Raw genomic sequence first — 20,242 nt, 5'->3', positions numbered from 1 at the left:
CTACCTTGTTACATTCTCCTTTCATGTATCTGCAGAGGCCAGTAATGTCTCCCCTCAGCCTCCTTTTCTGCAGACCAAAAAACCCCGCTTCCCTCAGCTGCTCCTCATAAGACTTGTGCTCCAGACCCTTCACCACCTTCGTTGCCCTTCTCTGGACTCACTCCAGCACCTCAATGTCTTGCTTGTAGTGACGGGCCCAAAACAGAACGCATTACTCGAGGTGCAGCCTCACCAGTGCCGAGTACAGGGGAACGATCCCTGCCTCAGTCCTCCTAGCCACACTAGTGCTGATACAAGCCAGGATGCTGGTGGCCTTCTTGGCCACCTGGGCACACTGCAGGCTCATGTTCAGTTGACTGTCCATCAACACCCCCAGGTCCTTTTCCACCAGGCACTTTCCAGCCACTCTTCCCCCAGCCTGCAACGTTGCATGTGCTTGTTGTGACCCAAGTGCAGGACCCGACACTCAGCCTTCATAAGCCTCATACAGCTGAACTTGGCCCATCGATCCAGCCTGTCCAGATCCCTCTGCAGAGCCTTCCTACACACAAGCAGATCAACACTCCTGCATGACTTGGTGTCATCTGCGAACTAAGTGAGGGCGCACTCGATCCCCTCGTCCACATCATTGATAAAGATATCGAACAGAACTGGCCCCAGTATTGAGCCCTGGGGAACACCACTTGTGACCAGCCGCCAACTGGATTTCATTCCATTCACCATAAACTCCTTGGCTCTGGCCATCCAGACAGTTTTTTACCCAGCTAAGGGTACACCCGTCCAAGCCATGAGCAGGCAGTTTCTCCAGGACAATGCTGTGGGAAATGGTGTTAAAGGCTTCACTAATGTCTACGTAGACAACATCCACAGCCTTTCCCTCACCCACTAAGCAGGTCACCTTGTCCCAGAAGGACAGGTTAGTCAAGCAGGACCTGCCTTTCACAACCCATGCTCACTTGGCCTCATCGCCTGGTTGTCCTGTAGGTGCCGCATGATGGCACTCAAGATGATCTGCTCAATAACCTTCCCAGCACGAGGTCACACTGACATGCCTGCAGTTCCCCGGATCCTCCTTCTAGCATCTCTTGTAGATGGGCGTCACATTTGCTGACTTCCAGTCGACTGGGACCTCCCCGGTTAGCCAGCAGTGATGATAAATGATGGAAAGGGGCTTCCTGAGCACTGCCAACAGCTCTCTCAGGACCCCTGGCTGGATCCCATACGGCTCCATGGACTTGTGTGTGTCTAAGTGGTGCAGCAGGTCGCTAACCGTTTCCCCTTGGATTATGTGGGTTTCACTCTGCTCCCCATCCCTGTCTTCTAGCTCAGGGGCCTGGGACCTGCAGAACAACTGGTGTTACTATTCAAGACTGAGGCAAAACAGGCATTAAGCACCTCAGCCTTATCCTCATCCTTTGTCACTGTGTTTCCCTGCACATCCAGGAAAGGATGGAGATTCTCCCTAGTCCTCCTTTTGTTCCTCATGTATTTACACAATACTTTTTGTTGCCTTTACGGCAGTAGCCAGATTAATTTCTAGTTGGCCTTAGGTCCTCCTCACTTTCTCCCTGCGTAACCTCATGACATCCTTGGAGTCCTCCTCAGTTGCCTGCCCCTTCTTCCAAAGGTCATAAACTCTCTTCTCTTTCCTGAGTTCCAGCCAAAGCTCTCTGTTCAGCCAGGCCAGTCTTCTTCCCCACTGGCTCGTGTTTCAGCACATCTGGACTCTCTATTGAACATGGGGAAATATTCTGGAACCATCTGACAGAAGCCACCCTTGTAGCCCCCTCATTAACAAAACCTTGCCACGTAAACCTAGTACATCCAGCTACAAGATTACAAGCCAGAGGGGCAGCAAGACACCCACAGAGCACACCCAACGGGAAAGGCCAGGCCTAAAGACAGGCTCAGTGAGCTGGGTCAAGGCAGGGAGGGACTGAATGCAATGGTCAGGGCCTCACCTCCTGCACACCACCAAAGCCCAGACCAGCCTGCCAAGGAGGCCAGGAAATGGGGCCCCCTCTTCACAACGCACCCACAAAAGACACCACACAAGTGCTGTGGGATGACCTCACTGACAACACCCCACCCCCTACGCTTTGGTCGCGTCTTCTGCCCGCCATGACACGCGCCATCAACTCCAAGGCTTTGGCCTCTAATACTCTCACTTCAAAGCTGCCGCCAGGGCCAAGTGGTCACGTCCCCAAGACGAGGACATGAAAAGAGAGCGTTGTGGGCAGGAAAACACGCCCCACCTCATTACTGGCCAGGCTGTGGCACGCACCAGCTGCTTGCTGAACAATGCCGTCATGCGCAAAGGCTGTCCCGCCTCTCGCGGACCAGCATAAAAGCCGGCCCAGCGCCTCTCTCCCTCACACACTTCTCCTGACACCTTCTCCTCCGCGCTCAACAAGGTGAGCCTCAACCCCTTCCCCTCCTTCTCCTGCCCCACCTGGCCCATCTCTTCCAGCACGCTCTGCCCCGCCTCACAGCCCTGACGCCTCCCCACCGCCACGCTCCCACAGCCCCACAACAGGCCTCCCCACTCCCTTGCCCTCCTGCAACACCGCCCCTCGCACCCCACGCCCCTCCGCTTTCTCAACACCCTCTCTTCCAGAGCCCCCCCACACCACACCCATGGCCTGCTACGACAGCTGCCGCCCCTGCGGACCCACCCCGCTGGCTAACAGCTGCAACGAGCCCTGTGTCAGGCAGTGCGAGGCCTCCCGCGTCGTCATCCAGCCTCCCGCCGTGCTGGTCACCCTGCCAGGACCCATCCTCAGCTCCTTCCCCCAGAACACCGCCGTCGGATCCACCGCCTCGGCTGCCGTGGGCAACGAGCTCAGCGCCCTGGGAGTGCCCATCTCCTCCGGAGGCTTCGGCTATGGCTACGGCTTCGGAGGCCTGGGCTGCTTCAACGGCGGTCTTAGAGGCTGCTACCCCTGCTAAGGGGCCTTGCTACTAGCCTGACAGCTACCACAGACATTCTGGAAGCCACGGCATGGATTGAGGACACGCTTCCAGGCCCTTCGTGGCATGTGACCTGCTGTCCACGGCTCCTTCCCTCAAGGCACCAAGCAAGGAGGCAGGGAAGGGGTCAGTCCGAGCTGCCTGGAAACATGGCCCATGTACCTCCACCTCTTCTCCCACTTTCTTTTTCATTGTGTCTTCTTCAATGTCCAGTACTCTCCGCTGCAACCACTTTCTGCAAGCCAGTACCACCAGGGACCTCTAGCATGCCGCTCCCACTGCAAGGCAGGAAGACCTCGGTGCTCTCACAAAATCTGCTGCAAGCAAGGGACCTCGGCTGATGGTTGCTGTACTTGCACCTCAGACCAGCTCCCTTCCACCTGATGCTCTGCCTTTTCGCTTTCATTTTTTCCTCAATAAACTTCTCCTGCATCCCAGCCTTAGATGCCTCCACTTCCTTTCTTCTCCCAAGCCTCATCCAGCCATACTTAGCGCAAAGCCAGGGCTCAACACACCATCAAGGTGGGTGGAAGTGGGACCCGAGACCTTCTTTAGGAAGTATGACCTCAGCAACTCCACCCGCTGGTACCAGGTAGGATTCCAGCCCATGACACAGGCCCTTCACTTGTCCTAACTAAGGGCTGGACACGCTAATGCAATTCTACCCATGCCTCTGATGCAAGCTCCTCCTGTGTGGTGGGTTACCTTTGAATGGACGTCAGGTGCCCACCATCACTGCCCCTTCTCAACTGGAAAGGGGAGAGAAATATGATGAAAGGCTCGTGGGTCTAGATAAGGTCAGGGAGATCACAGAATCATCAAAGCAGAGAATGGTTTGGATTGGAAGGGACCTTAAAGATTGAGTCCAGCCACCCTGCCATGGGTGTCAGTGTCATCCACAAACATAGCTGAGGGTGCACTCTATCCCACTGTCCATGTCCCTGACAAAGATGTTCAACAGCACCGGTCCCAATACTGACCCCGAGGGGCACCACTCATCACTGGTCTCCACCCAGACATCAAGCCTTTGACCGCAGCTGTTTGAGTGTGACCATCCAGCCAATTCCTTATCCACCAAGCGTCGTTCCACCCCATCGAATCCATGGCTCTCCTTTCTGAGACAAGGATGTTGTGTGGGACAGTATCAAATGCTTTGCACAAGTCCAGGTAGATGAAGTCAGTCGCTCTTCACATATCCACCGATGCTGTAAACCCATCAGAAGGCCACCACATTTGTCAGGCACATTGGCTCTCATGAAGCCATGGCTGTTCAGCAATCACTTCTCCGTTTTCCATGTGCCTCGGCAGAGTTCCAGGAGGATCTGCTGCATGATCTAGCAGGCACAGAGGTGACGCTGACCGGCCTGTAGTTAACCCACATCTTCCTTTTTGATTCTTTAAAAAATGAGGGTTATCATCTGCCAACCTGCCTGAGAGGGCACTCCATCACATTGCCCAGGTCATTAATGAGGATGCTGAACATGGTGAACAGATATTGAACAGAACTGGCCCAAGTACTGAGCCCCGAGAACACCACTTGTGACTGGTTGCCATCTGGATTTAACTCCATTCACAACAGCTCTTTGGGCCTGGCCATCCAGACAGCTTTTGACCAAGCAAACAGAACTGTGTCCAAGCTATGAGTAGCCAGTTTCTCCAGGAGAATGAAATGGGAAATGATGTCAAAGGCTTTACTAGGATCAGCTAAAAAACATCCAAAGCTTCTCCCTCATCCACTAAGTGGGTCACCTTGTCCCACAAGGAGATCAGGTGAGTCAGGCAGGACCTGCCTTTCACAAACCCATGCTCACTGGGCCTCATCGCCTGGTTGTCCGGTACATGCCGCATGATGGCACTCAAGATGATGTGCTCCATAACCTTCCCTGGCACCAAGATCAGACAGACAGGCTTGTAGTTCCCCGGATCCTCCTTCTGGCCTCTCTTGTAGATGGGCGTCACATTTGCTGACTTCCAGTGGACTGGGACCTCCCTGGTTAGCCAGGACTGATGATAAATGATAGAAAGCGGCTTGCTGAGTACCTTCCCCTTGGATTATGGGGGCTTCATTCTTCTCCCCATCCCTGTCTTCCAGCTCAGGGGCTAGGTACCCAGAGAACAACTTGTCTTGCTATTAAAAACTGAGGCAAAGAAGGCATTAAGCACCTCATCCTTATCCTCATCCTTTCTCACTATGTTTCCCCCTACATCGAGGAAAGGATGGAGATTCTCCCTAGTCCTCCTTTTGTTCCTAAGGCATTTACAAAAATACTTATTGTTGTGTTTACAGCAGTAGCCAGATGAATTTGTAGTTGGCCTTAGGTCCTCCTCATTTTCTCCCTGCAGAACATCATGACATCCTTGGAGTCCTCCTCAGTTCCCTCCCCATCTTCCAAAGGTCATAAACTCTCTTCTCTTTCCTGAGTTCCAGTCAAAGCTCTCTGTTTAGTCAGGCTGGTCTTCTTCCCCACTGGCTCGTGTTTCAGCACATCTGGACTCTCTGTTGAACATGGGGCAATCTTCTGGAACCTTCTGACAGAAGACACCCCTGTAGCCCCCTCACTAACAAAACCTTGCCATGTAAACCTAGTACACCCAGCTACAAGCTTACAAGCCAGAGGGGAACCAAGACACCCACAGAGCACACCCAACGGCAAAGGTCAGGCCTAAAGACAGGCTCACTGAGCTGGCAGCAAGGCACAGAGGGACCGAATGCAATGGAAGGGTCAGTGCCTCACACCCAGCACACCACAAAAGCTCAGAGCAGCCTGCCAGGGCTGCCAGGAAATGGGGCCCCCTCTTCACAACGCACCCACAAACCACACCACACCAGTGCCGTGGGATGACCTCACTGACAACACCCCACCTCCCCTACGCTTTGGTCGCCTCTTCTGCCCGCCATGACACGCGCCATCAACACCAAGCCTTTGCCCTCTAATACTCTCACTTCAAAGCTGCTGCCAGGGCCAAGTGGACAAGTCCCCAAGACAAGGACATGAAAAGGGAGCGTTGCGGGCAGGAAAACATGCCCCACCTCATTACTGGCCAGGCTGTGGCACGCACCCGCTTCTTGCTGAACAATGCCGTCATGCGCAAAGGCTGTCCCGCCCCTCGGGGACCAGCATAAAAGCCGGCCCAGCGCCTCTCTCCCTCACACACTTCTCCTCACGCCTTCTCCTCCGCGCTCAACAAGGTGAGCCTCAACCCCCTTCCCCTCCTTCTCCTGCCCCACCTGGCCCATCTCTTCCAGCACGCTCTGCCCCCACCTCACAGCCCTGACGCCTCCCCACCACCACGCTCCCCACAGCCCCACACCAGGCCTCCCCACTCCCTTGCCCTCCTGCAACACCGCCCCTCGCACCCCCACGCCCCTCCGCTTTCTCAACACCCTCTCTTCCAGGGCCCCCCCACACCACACCCATGGCCTGCTACGATAGCTGCCGCCCCTGCGGACCCACCCCGCTGGCTAACAGCTGCAACGAGCCCTGTGTCAGGCAGTGCGAGGCCTCCCGCGTCGTCATCCAGCCTCCCGCCGTGCTGGTCACCCTGCCAGGACCCATCCTCAGCTCCTTCCCCCAGAACACCGCCGTCGGATCCACCGCCTCGGCTGCCGTGGGCAACGACCTCAGTGCCCTGGGAGTGCCCATCTCCTCCGGAGGCTTCGGCTATGGCTACGGCTTTGGAGGCCTGGGCTGCTTAAACGGCGGTCTTAGAGGCTGCTACCCCTGCTAAGGGCCCTCACCACCACCCCTGATCCCAATCAACCACATCCTGGAAGCCACGGCATGGATTAGAGGATACGCTTCCAGGCCCTTCATGGCATATGGACCTGCTGTCCACGGCTCCTTCTCTCAAGGCACCAAGCAAGGAAGCAGGGACGTGTCCAGCCCAGGCTGCCTGCAAACATGAACCATTTATCTCCTCCTCTTCTCCCACTTCCTTCTTTGGATCATGTCTTCTTTCATGTCCAGTACTCTCCACTGCAACTGCTTTCTGCAAGAGATATCCACCAGGGATCTCTATCATGCTGCTCCCACTGCAAGGCAGGAAGACCTTGATGCTCTGGCAAATTCTACTGCACGTAAGGGACCTCGGCTGATGGTCGCCCTTATCTGCACTTCAGACAGTCGCCCTTCCAGTTCGTGCTCCTGCCTTTTCACTCTTTTGTCTCAATAAAGTTCTCCTGCATCCCAGACTCAGATGCCTCCACTTCCTTTCTTCTCACAAGGCTTTTCCAACTTCACACGGCACAAAGCCAGGGCTCAACAGGCCTTCAGGGTGGGTGGGAAAGGGCCACAAGACCTCTCTTAGGAAATATACCACCACAGTCAAACACCACCACAGATGGGCACCTGGGGGCTTCCAGAATGTGACACAAGCCCATCACTGGATCAAACAAAGGCTTCGATACAACAACGCTCCCCTGCACACAGCTCTGACAGTCTCCCTGTGTCAGCACTCATTTCTCTAACTCTCTTCCCCAGCATGACTCTCCTGCCCTCCCAGAAAACACAATCACAGAATCATTGAATTTGGAAGGAACTCAGGAGAGCATGTTCTTCACCTGCCCTGCTTAAGCAGGGTCATCTAGAGCAGGTTGTCCGGGACCATGGCCAGTCAGGTTTTCAATATCTCATAGGACGGAGACTCCACCACCTTTTCCACTCTTTGACCACCCTCACACTGACATTTGCTTGCCACCTTTGCACAGGGAATTCCATCTGTTTCCACTTGTGCCCATGGCCTCTTGCCCTGCCACTGAGCACACGCCTCTGGGCCCAGCCCTTCAGCCACTTTGTAGTGCACCTCACTGACCACTCAGGCAACCCATCCTCTCTCGGCTTGTCTAGGAGCACGGAACGGGAGACACTGACAAAGCGTTCCTTCAAGTACAGCTCAACAACAGCCACTGCTCTCCCCTCATCCAATACCCAGTGGCCTCAACATGGAAGACACAGATGTCAGTCAAGCACCATTTCCCCTTCGTCAATCCACGCCAACCACTCCCCAGCACCTTCTTGTCCTTCCTGGGCTTGGCAGTGCTTTCTGGGAGCATTTCTTCCATCACCTTCCTTGAAAATGAGGTCAGGCTCACCAGCCTCTACTTTCCCAGGTCCACCCTCTTGATCTTCTTCAAGATACCAGGGCTAGGAGCTTTCTTCCATTCTTCACAAACTGCTCCCAGGTACCACGACCCTTCCAAGCTAATGGAAGGTGGCCTCCCAAGGACATCAGCCAGCTCTCTCCTCGTTCCTGGCTTAAACCCATCAGGCCCCGTGGACTTAGGTACACCCAGGCGCACAGCACTCCTTGCCTCCATTCATCTTCCTCAGCAACAAGCACTGCTCACCTGACAAACAGCCTGCAGAACACTCCCCTTGGCTCAACTGGGGCAGGCCTTGCCACTCATCCACCATTCGGCATGCATCCACCACCACCGGGGCCTCGCCTCTGCAGCCACGTGCTGCGTGCTCTCCTCCAACTCCCCTCGGCAATCTCCAAAGTCTCTTTCTGCCTCTCAGACACCGTGCAGACAAACGGCCTCACCCCTCGGCACTCACCACAAGTCAAGACCCCAAAGGCCCTGGCTCAACAGGGCCTCCCCTGCCTGCTGCCCCCATTCCCCCTCTTCCTCTTGCCACACTCACGGGCTCTCCGGAAACTCCCCTGCCCTTGCACGCTGCCCCAAATACAATCATAGAGTCATGAGGTTGGAAAAGACCCTCAACCACATCCAGTCCAACCATTAACACTACCAAGTCCACCACCAAACCACGTCCCTAAGCGCCACGTCGACCTGTCTTTAAAACACCTCCTGGGATGGTGACTCAACCGCTGCCCTGGGCAGCCTCTTCCAGTGCTTGATAACCCTTTTGGTCACAAAATCTTTCCTAAAATCCTATCTAAACCTCCCCTGGCACAACTTGAGGCCTTTTCCTCTTGTCCTATCGCTTGTTACTAGGGACAGGAGACCAACACCTACCTCGTTACAATCTCCTTTCAGGTACTTGTAGAGAGCGCTAAGGTCTTCCCTCAGCATTCTTTTTTTGCAAACCAAACACCCCCAGTTCCCTGAACCGCTCCTCAGAAGTCTTCTTCTCCAGGTCCTTCAGCAGCTTTGTTGCTCTTTTTGGATGCGTCACGCCAGACCCAGGCTGCAAATGTGCCAGACCCAGCTAAGGGGAGAGCTACGGAGGGGCCAACACAAGCCTTTGGGGAGCATGGCAGGGCTGCCCACATGACAGGGCTTGTGAGCTCTGAACCAGGGCTGCCAGGACAACGTCCTGCTCTCGCACGCAGCCCTCCACTGCCAGCTTGCACTGCCACAACCAGGGCCGGAACCAAGGGGGCACAAGCCCAAAGAGGCACCCTCTGTTCTCCCAGCTACAAGCTTAAAAGCCAGAGGGTCACCAAGACACCCACAGAGCACAGCCAACGGGAAAGGCCAGGCCTAAAGACAGGCTTAGCGAGATGGCAGCAAGGCAGGAGAGACCAAATGCAATGGAAGGGGCAGCGCCTCACGCCCGGCACGCCGCCAAAGCCCAGAACAGCCTGCCAGGGCTGCCAGGAAATGGGACCCCCCCTTCACAACGCACCCACAAACCACACCACACGAGTGCCGTGGGATGACCTCACTGACAACACCCCACCTCCCCTACGCTTTGGTCGCCTCTTCTGCCCGCCATGACACGCGCCATCAACACCAAGCCTTTGGCCTCTAATACTCTCACTTCAAAGCTGCCGCCAGGGCCAAGTGGACACGTCCCCAAGACGAGGACATGAAAAGGGAGCGTTGTGGGAAGGAAAACACGCCCCACCTCATTACTCGGCCAGGCTGTGGCACGCACCAGCTGCTTGCTGAACAATGCCGTCATGCGCAAAGGCTGTCCCGCCCCTCGCGGACCAGCATAAAAGCCGGCCCAGCGCCTCTCTCCCTCACACACTTCTCCTCACGCCTTCTCCTCCTGCGCTCAACAAGGTGAGCCTCAACCCCCTTCCCCTCCTTCTCCTGCCCCACCTGGCCCGTCTCTTCCAGCACGCTCTGCCTCCGGCCTCACAGCCCTGACGCCTCCCCACCGCCACGCTCCCCACAGCCCCACACCAGGCCTCCCCACTCCCTTGCCCTCCTGCAACACCGCCCCTCGCACCCCCCACGCCCCTCCGCTTTCTCAACACCCTCTCTTCCAGGGCCCCCCCACACCACACCCATGGCCTGCTACGACAGCTGCCGCCCCTGCGGACCCACCCCGCTGGCTAACAGCTGCAACGAGCCCTGTGTCAGGCAGTGCGAGGCCTCCCGCGTCGTCATCCAGCCTTCCACCGTGGTGGTCACCCTGCCAGGACCCATCCTCAGCTCCTTCCCCCAGAACACCGCCGTCGGATCCAGCTCCTCGGCTGCCGTGGGCAACGAGCCTCAGTGCCCTGGGAGTGCCCATCTCCTCCGGAGGCTTCGGCTATGGCTACGGCTTCGGAGGCCTGGGCTGCTTCAACGGCGGTCTTAGAGGCTGCTACCCCTGCTAAGGGCCCTCGCCACCACCCCTGACACCAACCACACACATCCTGGAAGACGAAGGCATGGACTGAGGACACACCTTCCAGGCCCTTCGTGGCACATGTGGACCTGCTGTCCACGGCCTCCTTCTCTCAAGGCACCTAAGCAAGTGAAGGCAGGGAAGGGGCCAGCCCAGGCTGCCTGCAAACATGGCCCATGGACCTCCTCCTCTTCTCGCACTTCCTTCTTTGTGTTGCCCCTTCTACTGGGACTCTCCACAGCAAACACCTTCTCACAAGCCAAACACCATCGAGGGACCTTTGGTGGGCTGCTCCCACTGCAGGGCAGGAAGACCTCGATGTTCTGGCAAAATATACTCTCTGGGAAGCAAAGGACCTCAGCTGATGGTTGCCCTACCTGTACCTCATACTGCCTCCCTTTCTACTTGATGCTCTTGCTTTTTCAGTCTTTTGTCTCAATAAAGTTCTCCTGCATGCCATCCCAAATGCCTCCTCTTCCTTTCTTCTCACAAGGCTCTTGCAACTTCACGTCACACAAAGCCAGGGCTCAAGAGGCCAGCGGGGTGGGTGGGAAAGGACCACAAGACCTCTGCAATGATATAGGACACCAAAAACACCAGCAACACAGACCGGCACCTGGGGGGCCTCCAGAACATGCCACAGGCCATCGCTTGCTCAAAGAAAGGCTTAGACACAACAACGCTCCCCTGTGCACAGCTCTGACAGTCTCCCTGTGCCAGCACTCACTCGACTAGACTTCTTCCCCAGCGTGACCGTCTGGCCCTCCCAGCAAACACAATCACACAATCATTGACTTTGGCAGGCACCTCAGGAGAGCATGTGCGTCAACTGCCCTGCTCAAGCAGGGACAGCTAGAGCAAGTTGTTTGGGACCATGGCCTGTCGGGTTTTCAGTATCTCCCAGGATGGAGACTCCATCATCTCTTCCACTCTTTGACCACCCTCACACTGACAATTGCTTGCCACCTTTGCCCATGCAATTGCAACTGTTGTCCCTTGTGCCCATGGCCTCTTGCCCTTTGACTGATCACAAGCTTTAGGGCACAGCCCTTCATGCACTTTGTTGTCCACCTCACTGGCCACTCAGGCAACGCAGACTTTATCATAGAATCATGGAATCACAGAATTCCTTTGCTTAGAAAGGACCTTTAAGATCATCAAGTCCAACCGTTAACCCAGCGCTGCCAAGGCCACCACTAACCCATGTCCCTCAGCACCACATCTACACGGCTTTTAAATACCTCCAGGGATGAGGACTCAACCACTGCCCTGGGCAGCCTGTGCCAGCGCTTGACAACACTTTCGGGGAAGAAATTGTTCCTCTTCTCCAATCTAAAACTCCCCTCGTGCAACCTGAGGCTGTTTCCTCTCATCCTGTCACTTCTCACTTGCGAGAAGAGACTGACACCTACCTCGTTACATTCTCCTTTATTGTATCTGCAGAGGCCAGTAATGTCTCCCCTGAGCCTTCGTTTCTCCAAACTAAACAACCCCGCTTCCCTCAGCTGCTTCTCATAAGACTTGTGCTCTAGACCTTTTACCAGCTTCGTTGCCCTTCTTTGGACCCTCTCCAGCACCTCAATGTCTTGCTTGTAGTGAGGTGCCCAAAACTGCACCCAGGATTCGAGGTGCGGCCTCACCACGTGCCGAGTACAGGGGGACGATCCCTGCCCCTAGTCCTGCTGGCCACACTAGTGCTGATACAAGCCATGGATGTTGGTGGCCTTCTTGGCCACCTGGGCACACTGCTGACTCATATTCAGTTGGCTGTCCATCAACACCCCCAGGTCCTTTTCGGACAGGCAGCTTTCCAGCCACTCTTCCCCCAGCCTGTAGCGTTGCATGTGCTTGTTGTGACCCAAGTGCACGACCCGACACTCAGCCTTGTTCAGCCTCATACAGTGGCCTCAGCCCATCGATCCAGCCTGTCCAGATCCCTCTGCAGAGCCTTCCTACCCTCAAGGTAGGATCTACACTCCTGCACAACTTGGTGTCATCTGCGAACTTAGTGAGGGCGCACTCGATCCCCTTGTCCACATCATCAATAAAGATATTAAACAGAACTGGCCCAAGTACTGAGCCCCAGGGAACACCACTTGTGACTGGTTGCCAGCTGGATTTAACTCCATTCACAACAGCTCTTTGTGCCTGGCCATCCAGACAGCTTTTGACCAAGCAAACAGAACTCCTGTCCAAGCTATGAGTAGCCAGTTTCTCCAGGAGAATGAAATGGGAAATGGTGTCAAAGGCTTTACTAGGATCAGCTAAAAAACATCCAAAGCTTCCCCCTCATCCACTAAGTGGGTCACCTTGTCCCACAAGGAGATCAGGTTAGTCAAGCAGGACCTGCCTTTCACAAACCCACACTGACTGGGCCTGATCAGCTGGTTGTCCTGTACATGCCGCATGATGGCACCCGAGATGATCTGCTCAATAACCTTCCCTGGCACTAAGGTCATTGAGACAGGCTTGTAGTTCACCAGATCCTCCCTCCAGCTCTCTTGTAGATGGACGTCACATTTGCTGACTTCCAGTCGACTGGGACCTCCCCAGTTAGCCAGGACTGCTGATAAATGATGGAAAGCGGCTTGCTGAGCACTGCCAACAGCTCTCTCAGCACCCTTGGCTGGATCCCACACGGCTCCATGGACTTGTGTGTGTCTAAGTGGTGCAGCAGGTCGCTAACCGTTTCCCCTTGGATTATGGGGGCTTCACTCTGCTCCCCGTCCCTGTCTTCCAGCTCAGGGGCCTGCGGACCCGCAGAACAACTGGTCTTACTAGTCAAGACTGAGGCAAAAAAGGCATTAAGCACCTCAGCCTTATCCTCATCCTTTGTCACTATGTTTTCCCAGACATCCAAGAAGGATGGAGCTTCTCCTTAGCCCTCCTGTTGTTGCTAATGTATTTATACAAACTTTCTTAATTGTGTTTTACAGCAGTAGCCAGATGAATTTCTAGTTGGCCTTAGGTCCTCCTCATTTTCTCCCTGCATAACCTCATGACATCCTTGGAGTCCTCCTCAGTTGCCTGCCCCTTCTTCCAAAGGTCATAAACTTTCTTCTCTTTCCTGACTTCCAGCCAAAGCTCTCTCTTCAGCCAGGCCGGTCTTCTTCCCCTGCTGGCTCCTCTTTCGGCACAGGGGGACTCTCTGTCGCACATGGGGGAATCTTCTGGAACCTTCAGACAGAAGCCACACTTGTAGCCCCCTCACTAACCAAAACCTTGCCACGTAAACCTAGTATCATAGAATCATAGAATGTCCTGAGTTGGAAGGGACCCACAAGGATCACCGAGTCCAAGTCCTGTTCCAGCTACAGCCGGTAAACCCAGCTACAAGCTTAAAAGCCAGAGCTTCCAGGAGGATCTGCTCCATGATCTAGCCAGGCACAGAGGTGACACTGACCTTAACCAGCGTCTTCCTTTTTGATTCTTTAAAAATGAGGGTTATCATCTGCCAACCTGCTGAGAGGGCACTCCATCACATTGCCCAGGTCATTAATGAGGATGCTGAACAGTGGTGAACAGATATTGAACAGAACTGGCCCAAGTACTGAGCCCCGAGAACACCACTTGTGACTGGTTGCCATCTGGATTTAACTCCATTCACAACAGCTCTTTGTGCCTGGCCATCCAGACAGCTTTTGACCAAGCAAACAGAACTGTGTCCAAGCTATGAGTAGCCAGGTTCTCCAGGAGAATGAAATGGGAAATGATGTCAAAGGCTTTACTAGGATCAGCTAAAAAACATCCAAAGCTTCTCCCTCATCCACTAAGTGGGTCACCTTGTCCCAGAAGGAGTTCAGGTGAGTCAGGCAGGACCTGCCTTTCACAAACCCATGCTCACTGGGCCTGATCGCCTGGTTGTCCGGTACATGCCGCATGATGGCACTCAAGATGATGTGCTCAATAACCTTCCCTGGCACCAAGATCAGACACACAGGCTTGTAGTTCCCCGGATCCTCCTTCTGGCCCTTCTTGTAGATGGGCGTCACATTTGCTGACTTCCAGTCAACTGGGACCTCCCTGGTTAGCCAGGACTGATGATAAATGATAGAAAGCGGCTTGCTGAGCACCTTCCCCTTGGATTATGGGGGCTTCATTCTTCTCCCCATCCCTGTCTTCCAGCTCAGGGGCCAGGTACCCAGAGAACAACTGGTCTTGCTATTAAAAACTGAGGCAAAGAAGGCATTAAGCACCTGAGCCTTATCCTCATCCTTTGGCACTATGTTTCCCCGCACATGCAGGAAAGGATGGAGATTCTCCCTAGTCCTCCTTTTGTTCCTAATGTATTTATACAAATACTTTTTGTTGCCTTTACGGCAGTAGCCAGATGAATTTCTAGTTGGCCTTAGGTCCTCCTCATTTTCTCCCTGCGTAACCTCATGACATCCTTGGAGTCCTCCTCAGTTGCCTGCCCTGTCTTCCAAAGATCATAAACTCTCTTCTCTTTCCTGAGTTCCAGCCAAACCTCTCTGTTCAGTCAGGCAGGACTTCTTCCACGGTGGCTCATGTTTCAGCACGTTTGGACTCTCTATTAAACATGGGGCAATCTTATGGCACCTTCAGACAGAAGCCACCCCTGTAGCCCCTCACTAACCAAAACAATGCCACGTAAACCTAGTACACCCAGCTACAAGCTTACAAGCCAGAGGGGCACCAAGACTCCCACAGAGCTCACCCAACGGGAAAGGCCAGGCCTAAAGACAGGCTTAGGGAGCTGGGTCAAGGCAGGGAGGGACCGAATGCAATGGAAGGGGCAGTGCATCACGCACAACACACTGCCAAAGCCCAGAGCAACCTGCCAGGGCTGCCAGGAAATGGGGCCCCCTCTTCACAACGCACCCACAAACCACACCACACCAGTGCCGTGGGATGACCTCACTGACAACACCCCACCTCCCCTACGCTTTGGTCACATCTTCTGCCCGCCATGACACGCGCCATCAACACCAAGCCTTTGGCCTCTAATACTCTCACTTAAAAGCTGCCGCCAGGGCCAAGTGGACACGTCCCCAAGACCAGGACATGAAAAGGGAGCGTTGTGGGAAGGAAAACACGCCCCACCTCATTACTGGCCAGGCTGTGGCACGCACCAGCTGCTTGCTGAACAATGCCGTCATGCGCAAAGGCTGTCCCGCCCCTCGCGGACCAGCATAAAAGCCAGCCCAGCGCCTCTCTCCCTCACACACTTCTCCTCACGCCTTCTCCTCCGCGCTCAACAAGGTGAGCCTCAACCCCCTTCCCCTCCTTCTCCTGCCCCACCTGGCCCATCTCTTCCACCACGCTCTGCCCCCGCCTCACAGCCCTGACGCCTCCCCACCGCCACGCTCCCCACAGCCCCACACCAGGCCTCCCCACTCCCTTGCCCTCCTGCAACACCGCCCCTCGCACCCCCACACGCCCCTCCGCTTTCTCAACACACTCTCTTCTAGGGCCCCCCCACACCACACCCATGGCCTGCTACGACAGCTGCCGCCCCTGCGGACCCACCCCGCTGGCTAACAGCTGCAACGAGCCCTGTGTCAGGCAGTGCGAGGCCTCCCGCGTCGTCATCCAGCCTCCCGCCGTGCTGGTCACCCTGCCAGGACCCATCCTCAGCTCCTTCCCCCAGAACACCGCCGTCGGATCCAGCTCCTCGGCTGCCGTGGGCAGCGAGCTCAGTGCCCTGGGAGTGCCCATCTCCTCCGGAGGCTTCGGCTATGGCTATGGCTTCGGAGGCCTGGGCTGCTTCAACGGCGGTCTTAGAGGCTGCTACCCCTGCTAAGGGCCCTCGCCACCACCCCTGATCCCAATCAATCACATCTTGGAAGCCACGGCATGGATTGAGGATACGCTTCCAGGCCCTTCGTGGCATATGGACCTGCTGTCCACAGCTCCTTCTCTCAAGGCACTAAGCAAGGAAGCAGGGACGTGTCCAGCCCGGGCTGCCTGGAAACATGAACCATGTATCTCCTCCTCTTCTCCCACTTCCTTGTTTGCATCGCCCCTTCTGCTATATCGAGTACTGTTCTCTCTAAACACCTTCTCACAAGCTAAAGGCCACCGGGGACCTCTGGTGTGCCGCTCCCACTGCCGGGCAGGAAGACCTCGATGCTCTGGCAAAATCTACTGCACACAAGGGACCTCAGCTGATGGTCGCACCACCTGCACCTCAGACTGTCTCCTTTCCAACTGGTGATCCTGCCTTTTCACTCTTTTGCCTCAATAAAGTTCTCCTGCATCCCAGCCTCAGACGCCTCCACTTCTTTTCTTCTCCCAAGGCTCTTGCAACTTCACGCGCCACAAAGCCAGGGCTCAACAGGCCATTGGGGTGGGTGGGAAAGGTCCACAAGACCTCTGCAGTGAAACAGGACACCACCAACACCACCAGGAACACAGACCGGCACCTGGCGGCTTCCAGAATGTGGCACCACACATCACTTGCTCAAACAAAGTCTTAGACACAACAGCGCTGCCCTGCGCACAGCTCTGACAGTCTCCCTGTGTCAGCACTCATTTCTCTAACTCTCTTCCCCAGCGTGACCCTCTGGCCCTCCCAGCAAACACAATCACACAATCATTGACTTCGTCAGGAACCTCTGGAGACCATGTGCTTCAACCGCCCTGCTCAAGCAGGGACAGCTAGAGCAGGTTGTCCCGGACCATGTCCAGTGCGGTTTTCAGTATTTACCAGGACGGAGACTCCACCATCTCTTCCACTCTTTGAGCACCCTCACACTGACAATTGCTTGTGCCTTTGCCAGGGAATTCCATGTTTTCCCTTGTGCCCATGGCCTCTTGCTCTGCCACTGAGCACAAGCCTCGGGGCACTGCCCTACAGACACTTTGTAGTCTACGTCACTGGCCACTCAGGCAACCCAGACATTATCATAGAATCATGGAATCACAGAATTCTATTGCTTGGAAAGGACCTTTAAGATCATCAAGTCCAACCGTTAACCCAGCACTGCCAAGCCCACCACTAGCCCATGTCCCTCAGCACCACATCTACACAGCTTTTAAATACCTCCAGGGATGGTGACTCTAGCAGTGCCCTGGGCAGCCCGTTTCAGTGCTTGACAACCCTTTTGGGGAAGAAATTGTTCCTCATATCCAATCTAAAACTCCCCTGGCACAACTTGACGCTGTTTCCTCTCGTCCTATCACTTCTCACTTGGGAGAAGAGACTGACACCTACCTCATTACATTCTCCTTTATTGTATCTGCAGAGGCCAATAATGTCTCCCCTGAGCCTCCTTTTCTGCAGACTAAACAACCCCAGTTCCCTCAGCCGTTCCTCATCACACTTGTGCTCTAGACCCTTCACCACCTTCTTTCCCCTTCTCTGTTCTTGCTCCAGCACCTCAAGGTCTTGCTTGTAGTGAGGGACCCAAAACTGAACACAGAATTTGAGGTGCAGCCTCACCAGTGCCAAGTACAGGGGGACGATACCTGCCCCAGTCCTGCTGGCCACACTAGTGCTGATACAAGCCAGGATGCTGGTGGCCTTCTTGGCCACGTGGGCACGCTGCTGGCTTATATTCAGTTGGCTGTCCATCAACACCCCCAGGTCCTTTTCTGCCCTTTCCAGCCACTCTTCTCCAGCCTGTAGCTTTGCATGTTCTTGTTTTGACCCAAGTGCACGACCCGACACTTGGCCGTGTTGAGCCTCACACAGTGGCCTCAGCCCATCGATCCAGCCAGTCCAGACCCCTCTGCAGAGTCTTCCTACCCTCCAGCAGGTCAACACTCCTGCCCAACTTGGTGTCATCTTGAAATTTAGTGGGGGTTCACTCAATCCCCTTGTCCACATCATTGATAAAGATATTAAACAGAACTGGCCCAAGTACTGAGCGCTGGGGAACAGCACTTGTGACCGGCCGCCAACCGTATCTCATTCCATTCACCATAAACTCCTTGGCTCTGGCCATCCAGCCAGTTTTTTACCCACCTAAGAGTACACCCGTCCAAGCCATGAGCAGTCCGTTTCTCCAGGACAATGCTGTGGGAAACGGTGTCAAAGGCTTCACTAATGTCTACGTAGACAACATCCACAGCCTTTCCCTCATCCACTAAGCAAATCACCTTGTCCCAGAAGGAGATCAGGTTAGTCAAGCAGGACCTGCCTTTCATAAACCCGTGCTCACTTGGCCTCAGCGCCTAGTTGTCCTGTACGTGCCGCATGATGGCACTCAAGATGATCTGCTCAATAACCTTCCCCAGCACTGAGGTCAGACTGACATGTCTGCAGTTCCCCGGATCCTCCTTCTGGTCTTTCTTGTAGATGGGCATCACATTTGCTGACTTCCAGTCAACTGAGACCTCCCAGTTAGCAAGGACTGCTGGTAAATGATGGAAAGGGTCTTGCTGAGCACTGCTGCCAGGTCTCTGTGTACCCTTGGCTGGATCCCGTACGGCTCCATGGACTTGTGTGTGTCTAAGTGGTGCAGCAGGTTGCTAATCGTTTCCCCTTGGATTATGGGGGCTTCACTCTTCTTCCCACTGGCTCGTGTTTCAGCACATCTGGACTCTCTATTGAACATGGGGCAATCTCAGGAAACCTTCTGACAGAAGCCACCCCAGTAGCCCCTGCACTAACAAAACCTTGCCACGTAAACCTAGTACATCCAGCTAGAAGCTTACAAGCCAGAGGGGCACCAAGACACCCACAGAGCACACCCAGCAGGAAAGGCCAGGCCTAAAGACAGGCTCAGTGAGCTGGGTCAAGGCAGGGAGGGACTGAATGCAATGCAATGGTCAGGGCCTCACGCCCAGCACACCACAAAAGCCCAGAGCAGCCTGCCAGGGCTGCCAGGAAATGGGGCCCCCTCTTCACAACGCACCCACAAACCACACCACACCAGTGCTGTGGGATGACCTCACTGACAACACCCCACCTCCCCTACGCTTTGGTCGCCTCTTCTGCCCGCCATGACACGCGCCATCAACACCAAGCCTTTGGCCTCTAATACCCTCACTTCAAAGCTGCCGCCAGGGCCAAGTGGACACGTCCCCAAGACCAGGACATGAAAAGGGAGCGTTGTGGGAAGGAAAACACGCCCCCCCTCATTACTGGCCAGGCTGTGGCACGCACCAGCTGCTTGCTGAACAATGCCGTCATGCGCAAAGGCTGTCCCGCCCCTCGCGGACCAGCATAAAAGCCGGCCCAGCGCCTCTCTCCCTCACACACTTCTCCTGACGCCTTCTCCTCCGCGCTCAACAAGGTGAGCCTCAACCCCCTTCCCCTCCTTCTCCTGCCCCACCTGGCCTGTCTCTTCCAGCACGCTCTGCCTCCGGCCTCACAGCCCTGACGCCTCCCCACCGCCACGCTCCCCACAGCCCCACACCAGGCCTCCCCACTCCCTTGCCCTCCTGCAACACCGCCCCTCGCACCCCCACGCCCCTCCGCTTTCTCAACACCCTCTCTTCCAGGGCCCCCCCACACCACACCCATGGCCTGCTACGACAGCTGCCGCCCCTGCGGACCCACCCCGCTGGCTAACAGCTGCAACGAGCCCTGTGTCAGGCAGTGCGAGGCCTCCCGCGTCGTCATCCAGCCTTCCACCGTGGTGGTCACCCTGCCAGGACCCATCCTCAGCTCCTTCCCCCAGAACACCGCCGTCGGATCCACCGCCTCCGCTGCCGTGGGCAACGACCTCAGTGCCCTGGGAGTGCCCATCTCCTCCGGAGGCTTCGGCTATGGCTACGGCTTCGGAGGCCTGGGCTGCTTCAACGGCGGTCTTAGAGGCTGCTACCCCTGCTGA

The 20,242-nt window shown here is 55.5% G+C and overlaps 4 protein-coding genes and 1 pseudogene across 4 annotated transcripts; all 5 read left to right on the top strand.

The window, feature by feature from the left end:
* The first annotated feature begins 2,637 nt into the window (after nt 1–2,637).
* Nucleotides 2,638–2,949, top strand: LOC137660944 (feather keratin-like). The gene has a single exon (XM_068396178.1). It carries the CDS (start codon nt 2,638–2,640, stop codon nt 2,947–2,949), a length of 312 nt encoding a protein of 103 aa, XP_068252279.1.
* Nucleotides 2,950–6,387: 3,438 nt separating this feature from the next.
* On the top strand, nt 6,388–6,699 carry LOC137661349 (feather beta keratin-like). The gene has a single exon (XM_068396870.1). It carries the CDS (start codon nt 6,388–6,390, stop codon nt 6,697–6,699), a length of 312 nt encoding a protein of 103 aa, XP_068252971.1.
* Nucleotides 6,700–9,746: 3,047 nt separating this feature from the next.
* LOC137661619 (feather keratin-like) lies at nt 9,747–10,488 on the top strand (annotated as a pseudogene).
* A 5,463-nt stretch (nt 10,489–15,951) lies between these two features.
* Nucleotides 15,952–16,263, top strand: LOC137660962 (feather keratin 1-like). The gene has a single exon (XM_068396213.1). The coding sequence runs from the start codon at nt 15,952–15,954 to the stop codon at nt 16,261–16,263; it is 312 nt and encodes a 103-aa protein (XP_068252314.1).
* Nucleotides 16,264–19,930: 3,667 nt separating this feature from the next.
* On the top strand, nt 19,931–20,242 carry LOC137661077 (feather keratin-like). The gene has a single exon (XM_068396423.1). It carries the CDS (start codon nt 19,931–19,933, stop codon nt 20,240–20,242), a length of 312 nt encoding a protein of 103 aa, XP_068252524.1.

Source organism: Nyctibius grandis, chromosome 3 (genome assembly GCF_013368605.1).
Source record: "Nyctibius grandis isolate bNycGra1 chromosome 3, bNycGra1.pri, whole genome shotgun sequence".
Taxonomy (NCBI): domain Eukaryota; kingdom Metazoa; phylum Chordata; class Aves; order Nyctibiiformes; family Nyctibiidae; genus Nyctibius; species Nyctibius grandis.
Note: the sequence above shows the minus strand (reverse complement) of the source record. Positions and strands in the feature narration are given on the sequence as shown.